The sequence below is a fragment of the Nicotiana tabacum genome, chromosome 5, assembly GCF_000715075.1.
Source record: "Nicotiana tabacum cultivar K326 chromosome 5, ASM71507v2, whole genome shotgun sequence".
NCBI lineage: Eukaryota > Viridiplantae > Streptophyta > Magnoliopsida > Solanales > Solanaceae > Nicotiana > Nicotiana tabacum.
This window is the reverse complement of record NC_134084.1, coordinates 106,064,459-106,087,882: the sequence shown is the minus strand read 5'-3', so window position 1 is coordinate 106,087,882 and position 23,424 is coordinate 106,064,459. Positions and strand designations below refer to the sequence as shown.

At 37.3% G+C, this 23,424-nt stretch overlaps 1 protein-coding gene across 2 annotated transcripts; it reads left to right on the top strand.

Moving 5' to 3' along the window:
- Positions 1-11,565: 11,565 nt before the first annotated feature.
- Positions 11,566-22,748, top strand: LOC107794061 (putative HVA22-like protein g). Of its 2 annotated transcripts, XM_075252689.1 has the most exons (7): positions 11,566-11,880; positions 12,057-12,108; positions 12,278-12,376; positions 12,663-12,776; positions 13,562-13,618; positions 13,721-13,997; positions 22,299-22,748. In XM_075252689.1, the coding sequence occupies exons 2-7, from the start codon at positions 12,077-12,079 to the stop codon at positions 22,482-22,484; spliced, it is 765 nt and encodes a 254-aa protein (XP_075108790.1). In that variant the 5' UTR covers positions 11,566-11,880; positions 12,057-12,076; the 3' UTR covers positions 22,485-22,748. The 2 variants fall into 2 exon arrangements, with proteins under 2 accessions (XP_075108790.1, XP_016471999.1); XM_016616513.2 differs by lacking the exon at positions 12,663-12,776 and having other exon boundaries at positions 11,567-11,880.
- Positions 22,749-23,424: the final 676 nt, after the last annotated feature.

Sequence of the window (23,424 nt, the reverse complement as noted above, 5' to 3'; positions counted from 1 at the left end):
GTTGTCACACAGACTGTAAAGTGCTGAATTCAGGCTATAAAAGAGGCAGACCTTCCATTGAGAAAGGGAGGATTTTTTTGGAGAGATTTTTGAAACCTGGGAAAAGAGTTTTCTTAAGGACTGGACATTTTTAGTCTTGAGAGAGATTCTGTGAGTAAGAAAACTGAAAAAAAAGAGAAGAAGAAAAAAAGAGAAATAAATTTCTGAACACTGTGAATGAGTATTGTCTAAAAGAAACTGTGTAAGAGTTCAAGGTGGTCAGGCTGTCTTTGTTGTTTGCTGTTGGTTGTTTGCCAAGCTTTTTGTGGTCATTGGATTTCTGTTGCTGTTACATTCGATATCCTGGGCTTCTTACTGTCTCTCTACTCTGTTTTCTGGGATCGCTTGTTCATTGCTCGATCGCATTGTTGAGTTTCATCATTGTGACTGTTTGGTCGTTGCTGTGTTGTGCTATTATCTGCTGTTGCTGTGCTTGTTGCGTACCACTCAGCTGATCATTTTCTTCCTCCTTTTGTTCTCTATACCAGGTACACAAATATACTACCAATGTAACTTGAAAAGTTTGAGCATGAATGTAAAGGAGAAGATCTGCAGATGTTTATATATACATAGATTATTATGTTAAATCTCATATAATGTATAATAGTTTACATTCCTGTTTGGATAATAGAAGTAGCCTGCATGCCTGGTATGTATCAATGTAGATTAGTTGAATGTTAGTTTATATATGTATGCTGTTAGGTGAAAATATTCCCAATGCAATAGGTTGTATCTTAGACTTAGTTTAATTGTGTAGCATATTCTTTAATGTAGGCCAAGCATGAAAACTATCCACTACTAGTTAAGTTCCTTCCCTTCTGTTAAATGGTCTCATATAACTGATAAACTCATTTTAGAACAAAGAACCAGTTCAGGGCCTCAACCTCATGAAGGTCGAGCCCAGGTCGAAACAGACCAAGCAGGCCCGCATCGGAAAAATAGTGGCCCAGGTCTGGCCCATCCTGCATGAGCTGGATTTGGGCCCATAATGTTCGATCAGCTGTCCATATGCGTAATCACGTTTTCTTATTCTGTAAAAGCATTTTGAATCCTGCCATAAATAAGCCTGCAAGCATGTAATTAACTAGGACTATCTCTGTTTTCAATTAGTAGAGACAAACGCGACAAGAAACGTAGTTGCTATAGGAAATCCTTTTAAAAAAGGACGAGATGAGCCTCGACAAGATAAAGAAAAACGCACAAGCTGCGGGGCCTCGTTAAATGTATATATCGAAGCATTTAGTTTCCAAGGTGGGTCGTTTAGCAAATCTCACGAACCTCCCGGAATAATAACGCGATAGCCTCTTTAAGTGCGTATTTAATAATTTTACCTTCTTAAATTCGGGTGCACATTTATGTGACCCAAATCCAAATCTCGACGGATTCGAGATGTGTTTCTAATCACGGGTACATTGATTGTGACGTGGTTCGAGATGCATGTCCATGACGTCGCAAATTCCTTTTAAAAAATAAGAATGAGACGAGCCTCGACAAACAAAAATGTACAAAGCTGCGGGGCCCTCTAAATGTATGTATATATTAAAGTATTTAGAATTCGGGATGTGCCGTTTAACGAATTTTTACGACCTTCCCCAAAATAACAAGACGCTAGTTGCTTTAGGCGCGCCTTTAACAATTTATTTTCCTTAATTCGGGTGCACATTTATGTGACCCAAATCCAAATCTCAACCGAGTCGAGATATATCGATAACCACGGGTACATTGATGTAACGCGGTTCGAGATATGTTTTCACGACGTTGCAATTCTTGTAAAATAATAATAACGACAAAAGCGGTTAAAAGTTAAAATTTGCACATATGTTCAATTTGTATAAAAATCAGATAATCAAGCCGAATATAACAGTTGAGCGACCGTGCTAGAACCACAGAACTCGGGAATGCCTAACACCTTCTCCCGGGTTAACAGAATTCCTTATCCAGATTTCTGGTACGCAGACTGTAATATAGAGTCATTCTTTTCCTCGATTTGGGATTAAAATTGGTGACTTGGGACACCCTAAATCTCCCAAGTGGCGACTCTGAAATAAATAAACCAATCCCGTTTCGATTGTCCTTTAATTGGAAAAACTCCCATGCGCCCTCGTGGGTGCGGAAAAAGGAGGTGTGACATGGCCAATTACCAAACAAAATGTGACCAAATACGCTTGGACGATATTTTGATGGTCGTTATAACCAAAGTTGGTCGGAAATTACCGACCAACGTTGGTCAGTCAATTAAATTCAAAAAAAATATTACAAAAAAAACCGACCAAAGTTGGTCGGTATTTTAATTATGTAATCAAAAGATTCACCATCTGGGAATCGAACCGAGGTGTGTACTGTGGCAGGATACTATTCTACCACTAGACCATTGGTGCATTTTATTTTAAGATTGTTTTATTTTTTATTTATACTCTTTAATTGTATTTTTGCACGAAAATAACCGACCAAATTTGGTCGGTTTTATTAAAAAATAAAATTACCGACCAAAGTTGGTCGGTTTTTTAAAATGACCGGTCGGATTTACCGACCAAAGTTGGTCGATTTTTTTAATATTAATTTTTATTTATTTTAATTGCAAAAACCGACCAAAGTTGGTCGGTTTCTTGAAAAATAAATTTCGCGGGACTCAAAAATAGTTTTTCGCATTTTTGCGCCAAAGAAAACTGACCAAAGTTGGTCGGTTTTGTAAAAAAAAATTAAAAATTAAAATATTTTGATCGGATTTTTTGACCGACGAAAAGTTGGTCGGTTTTTGCCGTATTTCTAGTAGTGAAATGGAGCGCACCAACATCTTCCACTAAGCTGATAACCTACTTTGAGGACTCTCAACCTGTCTATCGGGACCTGTGGGCATGAAATGTAGCGTCCCAAAGCAAAAGGGACATCAGTACAAACAATTTACCGAGTATGTAAGGAATGAAAATCAGTAAACAATATACATGAGAGAAACATGGAGTAAAAGACTCAACATGTATATCTGCATATCTCTCTGAATCATTTAATATATAATGTCATGCATATGCGTATAAATGTCATACCATGCACGGTATATGCGTTCATAATATCATCAAGCCTCTGAGGGCGTCCTATCATATCATCTCGGCCGATGTGGGCAAATCATCAACGTATGCCAGCTGATTAGGTGGTAGTGCGTATATAACGTCGTAACCTTTTCCCATATTCCATATACATATATATACATATATACGCGTATATAATGTCATCTGGTCATGGGTCAATGTACATAAATGCAATGCATGAGAAGTATGCCAATAACATCTTTCGGAATGTCATAAGACCATTATGCCTTTGATTAATATCATGAAGTAAACTTTATCAACTTACGTATTTTCTGAGACCCATGAACAGAAGATATAATAATATGTCACATGGGGAATCAACAATATAGACACCCCTAGTACTTCTATGAATAGAGTTATTTATGAAAGTTATGTTTTTGCTAGTTTTGTTTGTATCATTTGGATCATGCCAAAAAAAAAAAGGGATAGCCTTAACATACTTAAACTGATTCTCTTGACAATCCCTCCCATACACGTTGATTGCGACAAAACATGTAACGGTGGATCGAAGTAGGGGAAATCAGTATGATATTCTTCGAGAAAGATTACATCGTACTCCCTTAAAATCACAAAATTCTGTTGTTATAATATTACGTAGTCTTGTATGATTTTTGGTAGCAAAGTCATGTCGATAACATTTTGAATGAGTTACTGAAGCTTCCTTTGTCATCGAAGGGATTCAAAAAAATGAATTAGAAATGTTTTCTTAACCTTTGGGAGTGGGCCCTACTTTGTGGCTTAGTAGGCCACCCAAATCTCTTAAAATGCAACCTTGAAGAATAATTTAAGAGTCATATGTTGTGATTTTGTGGGCTGTCACGTTAAGGGGTTAGTCCTTATCCAATAATCATTCACTTAATTCCTTAATTAGTTTGTTAATCCCCATTAATCAATAATTATCCAATTATCCACATAATTAGGAATTATCTCAAATTACTTAAAATACTACTCACTTTTAACATACTTTGTATACCTTATTATTATGGTCATGTGGTACCTTGTATGACACTAGTCCATAAATATCGGGTATTATAGCTCGGACCATATTTTATTTCAAACGACAAACTTCGACGAAACTCACTTTCTTCGATTTGCTTACCCTCTCACCTTCACGAACTTGTTTGAAATAGCATAATACTTATAATCTCCAAATAATCTTGTCCTTGAATTGAGGTCAATTATCTTACGACAAGTTCAACATACAATACTACATGGTATAACATCGTCGTAATTTAATACTGCGGAGCGTAACATCGATGCAATACTGCAGGGCGCAACATCATCATAATATAATACTGCGTGGTGTAAATCGTAATATAATACTGCGAGGGCGTAACATCGACGTAATACTGCGGGGCACACCGCCTTCTTCTAGCTAATAGTGTAGTTCAGCTCAATCATCATGGCAGAGCTCCATCGATAGCTGAATTCAACAAAACCATATCAGGTTTACTACCTTGGTTTTCTTTTTATTTTTGTCTTTACTTTTGCAGGTTGGCTTGTAATTGGCTATAATGTTTGGCGTTAGGACAGTTTGTACTTGGTACTCGATCCCTTAATCCTGTGAGTCCGTTTGGATATAAGAACTTTTTCACTCTTTAAAAAAAATACTTTTCTTCCAAATCAGTGTTTGGCCATAAAATTTTCAATTTTCACTTAAAGATGAATTTTGGAATTTTTTGAAAATTTAAAACACTCCAAAAAGCTGTTTTTCAAAATTTTCACTCAGATCGCTCATAAAAATTAAAAAACAGCCCAAAATTATGTTCATGTCCAAACACTATTCTAATTTTCAAATACTATTTTCACCTAAAAAAAATCACGTTTATTGGGAATTTTACAATTGTTATGTCCAAACGCCCACTCTATCTAGGGTGAATGTCTAAACGACTTCCTTTAGCTTGAAATGAAGTCCGCAACAAACAGGATATGCATTAACTAACGTTCAGAAAGAAACGTATACTAATTAATTAAGAACGCCCTTATATAAATCAATTACCATGTTACAAAGTAGAGGAAATTAAGGGTGTGTTTGGTATGAATGAAAATATTTTTCGGAAAATGTTTGTCAATTTTTTCATATTAATGTTTTGGAAAACATTCTCCTTATGAACTCATTTTCTTCCAATTGGAGGAACATATTTTCCTTATCAAGAGAAGGAAAAACATTTTCCAAAACTTTTTCTCAACTTTTCCCACCTTCACCAACCCACCTAACCCCACCCCACCCCTCTCTCCAAAAATATTTTTTTTCGTCACCACCCAACCTACCCCTACCCCCACCCCCACCCCCTAACCCTTCTTCTTTTTTTCAAATTTCAGTTTTTTTTCCGTCACCACCCACCCTACACCCCCGCAAAAAAAGTTTTTTTTTTTACTTTTTTTTTTGTAATTTTAAATTTCTGTTTTTTCGTTTTTCTGCACCACCCACCCCCACCCCACCACCCCGCACAAAAAAAAAGCCCCACCCCCTTACCCCCGCACAAAAAAGTTTGTTTTTTTCTTTTTTCTTTTGTAGTCTTCAAATTTCGAACGTTTATGGCTTCATGTTTATTGTATCTAAATTATTTATGAATACTCTTGAGAAATTATTTTCCTTAATTTGCGTACCAAACACCGAAAATAAATAAGATTATTTTCCAATAAAATATTTTCTTGAAAACATTTTCTGTTATACCAAACACACCCTAAAAGAATGAAACTTCTATGAATGATATTAACTTCTCTAACATGGAGGAAGGCGACATTGACAGTAAATCATAAATACAAATAATGCCGTGAAGACATCACAATTATGACACACATTTATAAAGAAAGTTCGCAAATACACTAGTTTAGAAGTTTGAAGTCTCTAACTTTAAAATAAGCAAATCTTTATCTTAGGAAGAAAGTACCAACAAAAGAAATATTTTGAATAGGAAGGAGTGCGATGTTTCTACCTACTCTTTGTTACTAATCTGTATTCGGAAAATAAAATTTTGAAACTTAAACAACGAAAAATAGATATGTAGAAGAAGCAGAAAAAATTCGAGTTCATTGTCTGTACAGTTTGTTCTTAAGGAACTTAAGCTCCTCCTAGTATTCAAAGTTTAAGATTATTTTTTCCTATAATAGAATGAATTAACCACACTGATATCGCGGTATTTCAAAAACCAATATACAATGAACACAAATGGCGATAGTGAATCACACTTACTTTATTTTGTAAGAAAATAATGCATAAAGAAAGAAAAACTTTTAGAATTTTTTAAAGGAAAATCTGAGAAAATGGCCAAGTATTTATAGGCAAACGTTTGGGTAGAACGAAGAGGTGCAACTCAAAAGTTGCAGGCTTTCGAGCCAACGACGGCACGAAACTTGATTTCTTCTCAACTCTATACGAGTTGGAAGAAGTGCATTTGTGTATATACCAAACAAATATCTTTTCCTTCTCCAATATAAAATAATATTCCTTTGTAAATGAAGAAAATTAAAAAAAAATTATTTCTCCCTATTTTCCATTCACACCATTTTAAGCTAAAAACTCAATACTCTTGACGCATAACATTAAGTTGACCACGATTCCTGAGTTTTGTTTGGAGCATGTGTGATTGACTAAGAGTGTAAAATACTGATATCGCATCACTTCACATAAAAGTTTACATACATGTGACGACCAATAAATGCAATTAGTAACATTTTTTTAATGCAATTAGTAACATGTAAATCAAAATATGGTATAATAGGTTAATCTATACTAATAATATTAAAAATGTTATAAATAGGATTTTATTTATGGTGAATGTCTATATTTAGAGAGATTTTAGGGTTTATTATTTGGTGGCTAAGTCACTCTCTCCCTATAAATAGAGGGTTCTATTCCATTGTAAATCATCCCATATCAATAAGAATTCCATCTCTCTCTACTTTACTCTGCAATACTTTTCTTCTTCTTTTATTGTTTCATAACATGTTATCAGCACGAGACTCTAACCAATTGAGTAGAAGCTTTGGGATTGAGCATAATGATTATCAATTGTTCCATGAACTTCTTTCATAATTAAATTCTGGATTTAAGGTATGTATTTTACCGTATTTTTCTCTTTTATTCTATAATTTGATTTTAAATACAAGCAAAGAAAATAAATTTTGATTATAACTCTAATGGAGTTAGTACGAAATTATAACCACTCGAAGTGGTAAAATTTCTATGTCTTGCAATGATCAAAGTCATGTATATTCGTGAGCACAATAAGTGAAAATCTGTCCCATTGAATTTGCTTTATCATTCCCTTAAGAGAATATGATAGCAATATATGATAAGTCTGAAAGAAGACAAATTTTTTACCGTGAAGGTATCAATGGATATAGACGTGGTAATAGACGAAATTATAATCGTCATCATTGTGATAATGAGAATAATAAGGATTCTCAAAATAATCCTTTACTCTGTAAAAGTAATATTTGTCATCGATTTGACATGAAATTTTATAAAACACATATAGATGATTACGGTCCATTCATGATGTGAATGTGATAACATCTGATTTATGAATGCATATTCATTCTTGAAAGAATATGAACGTGCTAGTGATAGTGAATATACCACACTCACCTCTAGAAGGAGGTTTAAGATGATATAAGAAAATAATATCATTATTATGGCATGAATGGTCATTGGTCACGTACCTAATGCACGCCAAAATATTTCGGTAATGTGATTATTAAAGAATAACATTAATGCAAGAAACATATCTTGCATATAATTTTGACCATGACCATAGTGGTATAACTTTCTCCTTGAAAGAGATTTTCATCATATAGATGTTGATGAATATGTGGTAGTACCAAATTAATTGGGAGTTCTGGAAGAGCCAATTATTACTATTTTGGAGGAATAAAATTGATTATCAATAAGGCATTGTTTGTAGTAAGTCTCAAAGAAACTTATTCAGTTTCCAAAGTATTCGTGAAAGCGGTTGGTTATATTGAAACTATAAATAAAGGAAAGATTTAATATCTCTATTACTACAACTTGTAGTGGAGTAATATATATGTAAAAAGTTACCCGTTTTATTCTCCAGTTTGTACTACACAAATAAAGGAACACCACACTAAAGTGGATTTTTATTGATATAAAAACTCATATCATAATAAACTTGAAGTTTATTGATAATTGCACATGTCATGGTGTAAACCTGAACTTTATCAATATTGATAATTTATTCAGTTGGCATAATTGATTTATCCATATCAATCTAAGTATGATGTGTAAAAATAAAAGAGAATTCACATGAGTAAATATTAAAGAACTAGAAAGTTCTTTACGAATTCTCTTATGTTACCTGTTCTCATTAATTAATAGACCAACTAAAATTGGGATTGAATCACATGAATGCTGGAAATATCAAAGGTGAATATGGGCTCATTCATCTGCCATGTATACCACATAAGATACACCTATTAGATGGCTACATGTGCGATTATTATTAACCCGCAACATGGTGTTTTGCGAGGTAACTTGCTCAATAATTTAATTTAGAGCATAATTTCCAAATTTTCTATTCAAGATAGTTTATCTTGATAAGTTGGTTTACATCACAACTGGTTTAGCAAAATAATTTATTGAGTGCCTCCACTTAATAGCTAAACTATTGCTTATGAGAACAAAGTTATCTATATCAGTTTGATATAGGTTATATACGAAAGTATATTACATTCTCCCCTCACAAGTGGTTCAGGGTCAGAAACCAAATAATTCCATCTTATTATTATAGATGTGCGGTGTATATTTTGATTAAAACCATGACACACAAAGATAAGCTTTCAAAGTTGAGGAAAAATAAGTTAGTTTTTCTAACATGAGGGAGAGACATGATAAACGGTTGAGAAAAAGTTACGTGGAATGAATTATCACGTGTACATCTAGATCATCGAATATGATAATATGAACTTTGAAGTTCATAAAAAGATAATTCATCTGCAATATATTGCAAAGCATGTCAGACGCATTTGTTGACCCAAAGAAAGTAACTATATTCTCATTGGAAATGCTCATATTAAGTCCTAGAAGGACAAAGTCTATGGTACGCTTAAAACATATAGACAAATCGATTTCAAATAAACTTCTTGATTAAGAAGATGAGCAAATGATCAAAATGTTCATAATACAAAAGAGGCAAGTGATCTAGAAGATCACATGACATAACACTTCATAAAATCTCATGAGAGATTCAGGTACCTGAATATATGAATGAAGAGATCTCAATGTTATGTCTTTATGAAAAATGTTGGAACCAATATAAAATGTTTGTCGGCGACATCTATCATAGCGCTAACTATAGATAAGGACGTCAAGTCTATCGCCTATAGACACAAAAATATTGGCCAAAAGGAAGAGACACAATTCAAATAGAATTGGTTTCATATGAAAGACATGTAGTTTTGAACATGTAGTTCAAACACTTGAAAGTATAAAGTTAATGATATGTGCAATGAGTTTTCGATATCTTATTTGTCTAGCATGATATGAAAACTTGATATGCATCTAATTAAAGTCCATTATATGACTTATATGACTTAAATTATATGACAATCCTTGAAGGATTTAAATCGCTTAAAGGATATACAATTCTTGGTCTTGAAGTACCACATCCTAAGTGCATTTTGTGTACATATGCATCTTGCTATAACCATAAGCATGATGATAGCGAGAATACCTCTATGGAGATATTGAAGAGTCATTCCACGACATTATATGAAGATGTTATATATCTATCAAGAATGATGATTTCAAGGTGCAAAATATTTATTCAAGTCAATATGGTTGATTTAGTTATCAAAATCTCTACCAATGATCTTTTGAAGATGGTGCACAAGATTGGAATGCAAATGCTTAAAGATGTGAATTGATGCTCTCATCCGGAGGAGTTAATGCGCGTTGCACTCTTTTTCCCTTACACGGTTTTGTCCCCATGAGTTTTCCTTGCAAGGTTTTTAATGAGGCAACCAAAAGGCGTATTGTTAGATATGTGTACTCTTTTTCCTTCTCTAGAATTTTTTTCCCACTGGGTTTTATTTTAGTTAAGGTCTTAACGAGGTACATTATCTGTTGAATAGACATTCAAGGGGGAGTGTTATAAATATGATTTTATGGTGAATGTCTATATTTAAAGAGATTCTAGGGTTTATTACTTGGTGGCTAAGTCACTCTCTCCCTATAAATAAAGGGTTCTATTCCATTGTAAATTATTCCATATCAATAAGAATTCACTCTCTCTCTACTTTACTCTGCAATACATTTCTTCTTCTTTTATTGTTTCATAACAAAAAAAAATTATATTAGCAGTTGTGTGTATAAATTAAATTCGATGTATAGTACTGGCTGCTTGTCCTAAAGATCAACTAAAGAATAACGATCATGTTTGTCTCTATCATTCCTATGAACAATTTACTTGACTGATATTTTTAATCCATCTCAATTTTATTAGACTATTCTTCTTAAATAAAGAAGTTCTTGCATTAAATCCTTCAAAGTGGTAAAATAATTTTTAAGAGTTTAATATGCTTTTCATAAAGTTCCCAATGGCTCCCAATCAGCCAATTTCTTTATCTGTTTTCTTTTAAAGCCAAAGTGACAAGCTTATTTTTGGGTCAATGAAATAACCAAAAACACTAAGTTCTTGAAAGGCAAATTAAATTAAAAAAACTGAGTAAATTGAGGCCAATTTGACCATTGAAGATGGTGTCGCAATACTCACTACAGCCAGCTTAATATTTTTAACAAAAATAATGTAGAAAGTTTTTGAAAAAGAAGAAGTCATGAATGCAACCTGAAATAAGCATCTTGGTGGCCAATTCAAACAAAAAATGAGTCCAAATTTAAAACAAAAGCAAAGAATATTCAACTCAACCCCCAAAATTCCCCAGTGATTCTTTCTCTGAAACTTCTCTCCACGTCTGTCTGCGTTTTGCTATTTTTATTTGCTCCAAAGTCCAAATTCCTTTTCTCCAAATTGAAAAAAAAAAAAAGGTTAACTGAGTAATCGTTAAAATGACGAAACTACCCCCACCAGAAGATAAAACTGTCTAGCGTTGAACTCGTTCGTAGAATTCCAAGAAATCAACTTCCCTCCAAATGGGGCGAAGCTATATGTTTTGATTTATCGGAAAATTACACTATGTACTAGGTAAAATATTAGATTTTAGAGGTATATATCATATATTGATCACTCTTTATCGGAATTTTTTTCTTCACTTTTTTCAATTTTGAACACCATTGAGTAAATTTCTGGCTTCGCCACCAATTATTCGTAAAATATCATTACTTACTAACTCCTGAAGTTTTACCCATTCCAAACCGTCGCCACCCTTCTATGATTATAATTATTGAATGAAGTTTTAACAATATATACATTAAGTTAACTCATTAAAAAACCAATACTAGTTTTCAACAACTTAAAATTCGAATGTTTATGCTTGGCCAAAACACATAAGGAGACTGCCTCGCACGTTTCCGAATAATTATAATTATATAACGAACTTGTTCTATTTCCTCTGCTTTCTAATAGTCTCTTTCTTATATCCGGCCCATTTTCTTCTCCGTTATATCCTCTGAACTATCTTCTCAAATACTATCTTCTTCCTTTCATCATTGAATTACTGAAACGTTAATATTAGGATGATTGAAAGGGTTTCAATCTCTTGATCATTTCATCTGGGATTGGATGTTATTTGTTGCTTTGGCCTTTTGGGTTTCTTCTGTTTTGTTTAAACAAAGGTTTCAATTCTATACTCTCTTTATCTCCTTTTCTCTATTCTACGTACTTTACTTCTTCTTCCTCTTTTTTTTTTGTGCTTTAATTGTTTAAGTGTATTTTTTTTGTTGAGCATGTTCATTGTTGCAATTATTGGATCGAGTCTACATGTACTTGATGATTATTTATCTTGTTTCAGGAATTTTGGAGTACTAAAAGATGTTGGGAAACTTCATTACCAGCGGATTAGTGTATGTACTTTTTTTTAAAATAATAATAACAGTCTTATGTAGTACTCTTTGGTTCCTTGTGTCTGATTCTGGATTTTGCTTTTTACTACACTTTATTTCTTTTGGTGGGGTTTTTTTGTGTATTGTTTACGTACTTAATTAGATGATCGATTTTCTTTTTGGATGGCAGATTGGTTGTTGGATATGCGTACCCAGCTTTTGAGTGTTTTAAAACTGTTGAGAAGAACAAAGTTGAAATTGAAGAACTTAGATTCTGGTGCCAATATTGGTAAAACAACTTTCTTCTAATCATTTTATTTCATCACAGTTGGTTTGCATTCTTCTTAATTTCTCTTTGGACTGGATTGGTATGGGGTTTGAACCATCAAGAATATAAGATTGACGAAAAAGGGATTTGAAGAAATATTGGTCTCTATAATAGTCAAATTTTAGTTTTTACAAGTGTTCTCTTTATATGATTGAAATTAAACTATTATTCCAATATATGCTTGAAGGGGCATGTATTTTGATGAATTTAAGGTCAACTAACGGTAACCAATAGTTTATTCTGACAGTCTGAAATTAAAGATTGACAAGCATTATAGTATTTTTTATGACGTTGGAGTTGGTCGACAATTTCAGCAAATATTTGCTGCCTCTCACTACCGGGGTGTTCGTCGGTCGGTACGGTACGGTATTTAAACATTTCGGTTCGGTATTTTCGGTATTTGGTTTTGTAAAATATTATACAAATACCGTACCTAATTAAATTCGGTATGGTTCAGTTTTTCTCCTTTCGGTTTCGATTTATTCGGTTCAGTAACGTCGGTTTATTCTGTTTGGATACTAACTAGTGCATAGAGTCGTAGATGGTAATATACTTAATTAACGTACTCAAAAGTAAAAACCTAAAAACGTTTGTTGACAAAAGTTTTGTCCAAAACTAATATATACCAACCTAGAGAGAGAAAACTTAGAGAAATGACTTGTTACTTGCTTAGAGTTAATTGATGAACTTAGAGAATAAAAGAAAGTAAAATTTTAGATTTCTTATACTTATGTTATAATTAATAAAATGTGTATTGTGTAATATAATTATATTTCGGTATGGTATCGGTATTTCAGTATTTTATTTTAAAATGCCAAATACCATACCTAATACCAATTCTTTTAAAAACTTAAACCAAATACCATATAGAATACCAAAATATCGAATACCGAATACCAAAATTTTCGATTTCGGTAAGATAATTTATGTACAGCCCTACTCACTAATAGTTCACCAAAACTTAAACAGATGAAAAATATCACCAAATTGACAAGCATATTAACTGGGCCATAATCCAGAAGATAAGTTAATTGGGCCATATAATCGTAGTATAGGTAGAAACTACCATTTCTCTTAGAAGAATCTTACTTATTCGTTCCAAAATTCTATCTTTGAATAGTTGCAAACAATGATATTTATTTGTAGGATTATCGTCGCGGCATTAAGAATCTTTGAGAGTTTTGGTGATGTGTTCATGTCATGGTATGTTCTTAATTTAAAAAATTATAGGCCTTTCATCTAATATCTGAATGAAGCTCCATTTGTATATAAACTGAAAAAGACTTATTTTCTTTATTGTTTTAGGTTACCCATGTACGGTGAGGCCAAATTGGCACTTTTCATCTACTTATGGTATCCAAAAATAAAGGGTACAGCATACATCTATGATACCTTATTGAAGCCATATGTAGCAAAGTATGAAAAAGACGTTGACAGAAGTTTACTGGAGTTTAGAGCCAAGGCATGGGACTTGGCAATTTATTACTGGCAAAATTGCACAGAATTGGGACAAGCTAAGTTCTTGCAGTTGCTTGAGTTTATAGCTTCTCAGTCCAAAAGAGGAACACACTCCAGCCCTGAGGTATGTTCCATTTTTAATTTCGTTACAGCACCTTTGATACAGTTAGAAAAGTATCTCAAAGTAATATCATCACCATTTTGCTTAAAATATAATTGAGAAAAGAGAGCACTAATCTTTCTCCCGAGGTAAGGAATGGTTAAAAAAGAGAGCACTAATCTCAATTTTCTTAATAGTCTCATCTCAATGCGATGAGATCATGAGCTTCCAATTTTTTACTACTCTCTCTTAGTTGACTCATATTTGATTGAACACTAGTTTGATTTCTCTCTCTTTTTTGCCTAAAGTTTGGTAGATATAGTTATTGCTATCTGTGCTAGCGGGAGATGGTAGATGCCTGATGAAATAATTAAATTGTACAAAAGCTAGTTTGGATATCATCTGTTTGACTCAAAAGATATTGAAACTTTTTTGAACAAATCAATCAAAGATTTAGGGGTAAATTTTAGTGAGACATAATAAATTCCAGATCAAAGAGCTAGCAATATGGATCTTATGTAGGATGAACGGAATGTAAATGATTTTATTGAGATTCGATATTGTGTTTCCCATCAATCGATGAGGAGACCGCTTTACATGTTTTTCTAGAGATTCATTCTTCTCTATCAAGAATACTAGAAGAGAGCTAATTAGCTTTAGAGAGAGATAGGAGGAGCAGCCCCCTTGTTGAAAGCTTTCCCTTGCTATATATAGTTGTGGCACCCTTGCCCTTTGCTTGGCTCGATGTCCACTTGCCTCAATGTGTCTTAGTCGTGATTTTAGACGCTGCTCTTGTCGACTCATCGGATGTTAGAGAGGAGATATGGAGTGGGCTATATTATCTTTCGTGGCCCGGTTACTTAGGTGGGACGTTGGTCAGCTTGGTCGCGACGGTCAGATTTTAACCAATACAGTTAGTCCCTCCGTCTGTCGGGGTCGTCCTCTGTCAGGCTCGACAGACGGATCATGATTGTTACGAATTTGAGAGAAATCTGACTTACGACTCTTCGTTCCTTAGTTACATTTCTTGGGTTTTTAGCAAAGTGGCGGCGTTCTGTCGATTCCCATGGATCGTTGCGACGGTTTCAGAACCGAAACGTCGTTTGGGTATCAAAGCGTTGTTTCGTGGTTACTGCCATTATTACACACGTTCCCGGGGAACTGAAATGTTTCATGCCCTATCAGATTCGATTGTCGACTCTTGGGCTTCGTGCTCGGGGGATTTATGTCTCTTATAAATAGAGGGAGCTTAATGTTCGATTGACACACTTCTTTATCTTTTACTTGGGAGAATCCTGCATATATACTTTCTTTCTGATACCTCAAATTTCTACTTGCCCCCTTGTTCACTGAAAACTTTCATCCCTTCTTTTTGTTATTTCTTTGGCGTGTTTACTGAAAGAGATGGTTGGTGATTCTTCTCGCGACAATCTCCCTGCCACTATTCCGGTACCGGAAAGTGCTGCTCAGGCCGCCGGAGGGGTGGATGCGGTGGAAGATGAGGAGATCCTATCAGTGATTGAGATCTGACCTCGCCCTGGGAGAGAGTCGACCGACTTCAGTACTCCCATTGGGGTTGAACCGGAACCTGTCCACTCCATTATGAGAGAAAGGGACATTGCAGAGTTGAAAGAAAGGTGGGGAATCCCCAATTATGTTGATATGTGGCCGACAGTGGGGAAAGACATAGTTTATTTCCATCACCTCGGGTACTGCGTGTTCTACGCCTACCCCTTCCTTGTAAGGTACACACTTCCTCTTCCTTTGTTGATGGTGGATTTTTGCCGCTTTTACGAGGTATGCCCCACCCAACTTTTGCCGTATTTGTACAAGTTATTCCTTATGCTGCTTAAGTACGCGGAATTCGCCGGTCGCGAGGTCACTTTGGACCATATGCTTAGTATCTTTGCTCCTCAACTTATTCGCGATTCGATTATTCACATGCATCCTCGGGGGTCGAGGAGTCTGGTGGTGAAGATAGACGACAGGAACAACCGTTGTTTCTACGAGAATTATTTTTATATGCAAACTGAGCACATTGTGGCGGACCCAACGGGATTCCATGAGAAATGGAACTTTGCGCGTAAGTTTTTGTATTTTTAGTCGGTGAATGCCCGACCGTTTTCTATTATGGTACTAAACTTTATCACGTCTTTGCAGCTGAGAGATTGCCCCCTCCGCCTGTCGAAGGTATTCATGAATGGGTGGGTGCCATCCTTCCCCATACAGCGAGGATTCGCACATGGTCGACCTTTCATGAAAGGTTCGGACGTAGGCCCCTTACAGGTGAGATGGCATTTCTGTCTGTTGTTCTCTTTCTTTTTGCTAAGCTTCTTATGTGTCGTTTGTCGATGTCAGGGAGAGTGCGAAAAGCAAGAGCCCCTCCATTAGCTTTTCGTCAGCCGACCTCATCTGCTCACCCTGTCGTGGTACCCATCGCCCGACCTTCATCGAGGGCTGCTTCAGTTGAGTCTGCGGCCTTGGTTACTCCTACGAGGGCCATTTCTTAGGATGAGGTCCCGACTGGTGTTGTTTGCCCAACGGGTGAATCACCGTCTACCGGGGAAGAGGAGGGGCCGTCGAATAGACGAAGAGTGGAGTTTAAGACTGCGCCCCTAACAGTAATTCATCTGGACGACTCTCCCACGACGGGCTCTAGAGAGGGTGTTGTCGTGGCTCCCCCGTAGGGACGGAACCGGCCGTCGGAGTTGTCGATGTCTATGACCAACAATCAGAAATTCTTTCCGTGGCCTCAGCTCAATCAGAAATTCCTGTCGTTGTCAGTGGCCAACAACGTGTCATGGTAGAGAATCAGACTTTTGGGGCCACCGTTATGATTTCGGACGTACCCTCATCTTCTGCAGTGGGTCGTGCTTCCTCTTCAGCTGCAGAAAGAGGAAAAGGCGTGGTGGTCGACGACTATGAATATGAGTCGGACCTGGACCTTGATGACGTCAGGATGTTTGTAGAAGGCCCTACTCACTCAGTGGTTCATGTGAGGGGCTCGGCCTGTGTTCTTCAGATCCCTTCTGGTGTCAATCTCTTGGGGGAAGGGGAGGATATGGTGCCGCAGTTCAGCCTGCTATGCTACGAAGCCGAAAATGAGACCCTTCGGTATGTTCCTAATGCTGATTTGATGGACGAAGTGGCCACTATGGGCTTAAGGGTACATTACGTTTTACTTTCTTTTTTTTTTCTTCACCATTCTTGAAAATACTAGTCTAACCCCGTCTTTGCATTTTTCAGACGTATATGGTAGAAGTGGAAAGCATTCGCAGGGCCAACATCCGGGACAAGATTTTCTTGAAGATGTTGGAGAAGTATCATCGTTACCGCAACAGGTGCCGCAAGATGCATGAGCGGCTGAGGACAAACCCTGGTAATGGGGCTCTTGGTGAGGAGTTGGAGAAAAGGGACCAGGAGTTGATGCAAGCTGTCCGCAGTAAGAGTGCGCTCGAGAAGCAACTTCGAATTAAGGATGAGGAGCTCGAGTTGGGAAAGGGAGTCACCGCAGAATGTGAGCATCTGCAGGAGAGATTGAGGTCGATGTAGTCGGAGATGGATCAGAACTTGATCAAGGTTGAGGCGATGAACGTGGAATGGATGGGGAAATTGACCGCGCTGGAGAACAAGGTCGCTGGGTTAGAGAGCATCGAGAGTGCTTGGTCCAAGGCTTCGGTGAGGGTGGCCACCCTGGAGAACACCATTCGCGTCCTCCAATCTGAACAGGAGTCGGAGAGAACGATAGCTACCCTCATGGAGGCAAGGCTCGAGGAGCGCATCAGCAAGATCGATCAAGAGGCATCGGTTTTGGGAGATCGAGTCGCAGTATTGGAGGCAGAATATGGGCTACTGTTGGCTCAGATTGAGTCTTCCTCCACCGCCATTCCCCGCCATATGCACGAGCTTTGGGTTTACGCCAAAGCCTAGCGCGATATATATGAGTTTGTGGGAGGCGGGTACTGTGACTGAGGCTGCCTATGAAGAAGTGCGAGTGAAAGCACGGGAGGCTCGCATCAATTGCGGGTATGATGCGGCGATGCCTGAAGCTAATGGGGGTGCGGACGATGGTAATGGAGGGCTTCTTGGAGATGGTGAAGGTGATGGTGATGGCGATGATGATGCCGAATGAAGAATGTTGTCCTTGCGTGTTCTTACTTTTAGTTGTTTGTTGTTTGTCGTTTTTTTATAGTTGTTCGTCATCTGTTGTCGTTGCTTCTTCCCCCTTTTCTTTTTATTCTTCTTCCTTCCCCTCCCCCTCCTTTTTCTTTTATTGTTGGCTTGGGCCATATGTAAGCGGCGATAGTCCTCACAATGACTTTGTATAAAGGAGAGTCTTTTCTTCGTTATTTGCCTTGTACTTCACCTTTATTCCATCTGTTTATGGCTTTTGGTGCGAGATAGATGCTTGTATAGCGAGTCCCGGTTTTTTTTTCCTTCTGATGGCTTTTGGCCTTAGAAGTATTTCGACCTAATCGAAATAGTGCCTTGTTATTATTCGATCGGGGTCGAAATCTCCTCTTTTTGGCGGAGGCCCTTGGCCTTAAGGGGTATTTCGAACTTATCGAAATAGTACCTCGTCGTTCGATCGAGGTCGAACTCTTTTTTTTTTGGCGAAGGCCCTTGTCCTTAAAGGGTGTTATTTCGAACTTATCGAAATAGTAACCCGTCGTCGTTCAATCGAGGTCGAACTCTCCTTTTTTTGGCAAAGGCTCTTGGCCTTAAAGGGTGTTATTTCGAACTTATTGAAATAGTAACTCATCGTCATTCGATTGAGGTCGAACTCTACTCCTTTTGGCAAAGGCCCTTGGACTTTAAGGGTGTTATTTCGAACTTATCGAAATAGTAACGCGTCGTTGATCGATCGACATCGAACTCTTTTTTTTTGGCGAAGGCCCTTGGCCTTAAAGGGTGTTATTTCGAACTTATCGAAATAGTAACCCACCGTCGTTCGATCGAGGTCGAACTATTCTTTTTGGCGAAGGCCCTTGGCCTTAAAGGGTGTTATTTCAAACTTATCAAAATAGTAACCCGTCGTCGTTCGATCGAGGTCGAACTCTCCTCCTTTTGGCGAAGGCTCTTGGCCTTAAAGGGTGTTATTTCGAACTTATCGAAATAGTAACCCGTCGTTGTTCGATCGAGGTCGAACTCTTCCTTTTTTTTGGCGAAGGCCCTTGGCCTTAAAGGGTGTTATTTCGAACTTATCGAAATAGTAACCCGTCGTCGTTCGATCGAGGTCGAACTTTTTTTTTTTTTGGCGTAGGCCCTTGGCCTTAAAGGGTGTTATTTCGAACTTATCGAAATAGTAACCCGTTATCGTTCGATCAAGGTTGAACTCTTCTCTTTTTGGTGAAGGCCCTCTTGGCCTTAAAGGGTGTTATTTCGAACTTATCAAAATAACAACCCGTCGTTGTTCAACCGACGTTGAACCCTTCTTTTTTTTGGCAAAGGCACTTGGCCAAAAAGGGTGTTATTTCAAACTTATCGAAATAACACCCCGTCGTTGTTCGATCAAAGTCAAACCCTTCTCTTTTTTGGCGAAGGCCCTTGGACTTTAAGGGTGTTATTTTAAACTTATCGAAATAATAGCCCGTCGTTATTCAATCGAGGTCAAACCCTTTTCCTTTTTTGTGAAGGCCCTTGGCCTTAAAGGGTGTTATTTAGAACATATCAAAATAACAGCCCATCGTCGTTCGATCGAGGTCGAACCCTTCTCTTTTTTGGCGTAGGCCCTTGGCCTTAAAGGGTGTTATTTCGAACTTATCGAAATAACCACCTATCGTTGCTCGATCGAGGTCAAACCCTTCTCTTTTTTGGCGAAGGCCCTTGTCCTTAAATGGTGTTATTTCGAACTTATCGAAATATCAACTCGTCGTTGTTCGATCAAGGTCGAACCCTTCTCTTTTTTGGCGAAGGCCCTTGGCCTTAAAGGGTGTTATTTCGAATTTATCAAATTAACAGCCCGTCGTTGTTCGACCGAGGTCGAACCCTTATCTTTTTTTGGCGAAGGCCCTTGGCCATAGAGGGTGTTATTTCAAACTTATCGAAATAATAGCCCATCATTATTCAATCGAGGTCGAACCCTTCTCTTTTTTGGTGAAGGCCCTCTTGGCCTTAAAGGGTGTTATTTCGAACTTATCAAAATAACAACCCGTCGTTGTTCGACCGAGGTCCAACCCTTCTCTTCTTTTTTGGCGAAGGCCCTTAGCCTTAAAGGGTGTTATTTCAAACTTATCGAAATAGTAACCCGTCGCCGTTCGATCAAGGTCAAACCCTTCTCTTTTTGGCGAAGGCTCTTGGCCTTAAAGGGTATTATTTCGAACTTATCGAAATAGTAACCCGTCGCCGTTCGATCGAGGTCAAACTCTTCTCTTTTGGTCAGTCCCAGTTTATGGAGAGCCAGATATCTTTTGGGAGAGTCCCAATCCTTTTGGCACTACTCGCAACGGAGGGTACAACATCGGGGAATGTGAAGCGTTGTTGTTTCGCTTGGGTTTACTCTGCGCACAGACTGTAGTTTCCTTGTCTGGCTCCTGTCTTCCAGCTCGGAGGTATTGTCTGTGGGAGGTATCACAGTTGTTTTGCAGTAGTTTTTCGTCCTTTAATTGAAGAGTTTCTTTATTCGTTCGCATGCACGGCCGTTCTATTCCAACTTGAGTGGAGATTAGGAGGCGGGTTAGGATGATACTTTCCTTGCCCTCGTCCGGTGGTCCGATGGGGGAGAACTGATTGGTAACGTCGCTCGCCTAGTTTGGCATATCGATGGTTGATGGGGTGAAGGTTTCTAAGCTTGATAATTTTTCTCGGCTTTCCTCCCCCTATCGCGTTGCTCCTTTGTCTCGCGTGGGTTGGGTTTTACCTTCACGCTCCTTTTGGTGAGTGATTGTATTTCTCGTCTTTGATCTGGGAGAAACTTGGAAATTTCACTAAGAAATCCCCATAGGCTGCGCCAAATTGTTTGACTCAAAAGATATTGAAACCTTTTTGAACAAATCAATCAAAGATGAAGGGGTAAATCTTAGTCAGCCATAATAAATTCCAGATCAAAGAGCTTGCAGTATGGATCCTACGTAGGATGAAGGTAATGTAAATGATTTTATTGAGATTCGATATTGTGTTTCCCATCAATCGATGAGGAGACCGCTTTACATATTTTTTTAGAGATTCATTCTTCTCTATCAAGAATACTAGAAGAGAGCTAATTAGCTTTAGAGAGAGATAGAAGGAGCAACCCTCTTGTTGAAAGCTTTCCCTTGCTATATATAGTTGTGGCACCCTTGCCCTTTGCTTGGCTCGATATCTTCTTGCCTCCAATGTGTCGTGCTTTTAGACGCCGCTCTTGCCGACTCGTCGAATGTCAGGGAGGAGATATGGAACGGGCTATATTATCTTTTGCGGCCCGATTACTTAGGCGGGACGTTGGTCAGCTTGGTCGCGACGGTCAAATTTTGACCAATACTTGTAGTAATGATAGAAAACATTAATTGTAGTTGAAAAGAGAGTTTAATTGCAAATATGTCAATTTTAATATTAATTTTTGTGAAAATTTCATAGAATATTATGATGAATGGAATAATAACAAACACTTTGGGACGTCCTTAAATGAATCATCCAATTGGGACTTTAATTGGACCAATTAAGCTGACCAGACCATTATTAGCACGATTCGGTGCATGAAATATCTCGTGTTTATGCAAGGTTTGAAGAAGGGTCGCACCCTAAGGAGATGTGATGTAGGCATACCCTGATGTAAGCATCAACGGCTAATTCTATGGCTCGAACTCGTGACTTATAGGTCATACGGAAACAACTTTGCTGTTGTTCCAAGGCTCCCCTTCCTCGGACCACAATTATAATAAATAAATAGTGCTGTAGTGAGAAAATGTCAATTTTAATATTAAAATTTATGAAAATTTCATAGAATAATATGATTAATGGAAAAATAACAAACAGTTTGGAACGTCCTTAAAGGAATCATCCAATTGGGTAGGGCTATAATTGGGACCAATTAGGTCCGTCCTTTATTAGTTACTAATAGTAAGACAATTTAACGTGTTCACAGTTTGGCCCCTCTATATCGATGTGCATTTCACATGGTCTTTAGAATGCTAAACGAACAATAGCCCTAGTAAGAGTTTTTAGAAAAAAATTAATAAATTATGAAAAAGATTGTATATGTTTGGACAAGTTTTCGAAAATATAGTATGAAATTACTCTCGATTTTTTTTTTTATGTTCTGTGAAAATTGTCATATTTTTTTCAAATTATGATATTAATTTTGATTTCTCTCGCATAGTTTCAAATTTATTCATTAACCTTTTGCAGCAAAAAGATGAGAAAAACCATTCAGGTGGAGCGCCACCAAACACGCCATCCGGATTGTTCAAGAGGAACAAGCAGCAACCGGTTGACCGACCACCCACTTCACCGGCACCGCCACCGCCTTCTTCCTCTATCCACCGGTCTACATTGCATTCTTCTAAGTCAGAATCAGTTCAAGTGCACCCCTGAGGATGCTTCATTTCAAGACAATGATGGTGTTGAACCTGATATACACCATAATCTTCATGCTGCCCGGGCAAAACTTAGACGTTCCAACAAAGGGATCAGTTAGTAAAACTGTCACACAATAAAGTAAAGTTTTGTGAAATTGTAAAAAGTTTGGATGTGATCAAAACATTTTTGAATGATTTCTTTTTTCTTCTCCTTTTTTTTTGATTTTTCAGTTTTGACAAATTTACGTGAGAAATGAAATTCTTTTCCGTTCTAACTTTATTTTAAACTGTCATTCATCTTACTCATAAAATTACGCCAAATTTCTTGAATAAGGTAGACATTTTTGTCTTTGAAGTTGAATGTTAAAAAAAGTAGGGGGGGGGGGGGGATTGTAGCCAACTAAATCTTGGTTGACTAAGTGTGAGTTTAGTCCACTAGGTTTTGCATAGTGAAAAATTTCAGTAGGAATAAAATAAACAAGCGGAAAATTAAAGAAGGCACGGCAGTTTTTATACTGGTTCAGTACCTGTATGATACCTACGTCCAGTTCCCTTGGGTCACAAGGATTCTCTGAGATCATTGATAAAGGATTACAATGGTGATGGTTTTAGTGGGGGGGATTGTAGCCAACTAAATCTTGGTTGACTAAGTGTGAGTTTAGTCCACTAGGTTTTGCATAGTGAAAAATTTCAGTAGGAATAAAATAAACAAGCGGAAAATTAAAGAAGGCACGGCAGTTTTTATACTGGTTCAGTACCTGTATGATACCTACGTCCAGTTCCCTTGGGTCACAAGGATTCTCTGAGATCATTGATAAAGGATTACAATGGTGATGGTTTTAGTACGTTCACCATTAACGATATTCAGCAACAGTGATTTTTGTAAGGTTGACACAACTCTCTTTTCGTGTTCTAACTCTTCCTATCTTTTGTGACACTTGTAGACTCAAGAATAC

Excerpts from the sequence above, each read along its gene's own strand:
- LOC107794061 (XM_075252689.1), top strand. The coding sequence starts at position 12,077 with ATGTTGGGAAACTTCATTACCAGCGGATTAGT. Across the intron at positions 12,109-12,277 it reads TTCATTACCAGCGGATTAGT|ATTGGTTGTTGGATATGCGT; the intron begins GTATGTACTTTT and ends TTTGGATGGCAG. Across the intron at positions 12,777-13,561 it reads GGTGTTCGTCGGTCGGTACG|GATTATCGTCGCGGCATTAA; the intron begins GTACGGTATTTA and ends ATTTATTTGTAG.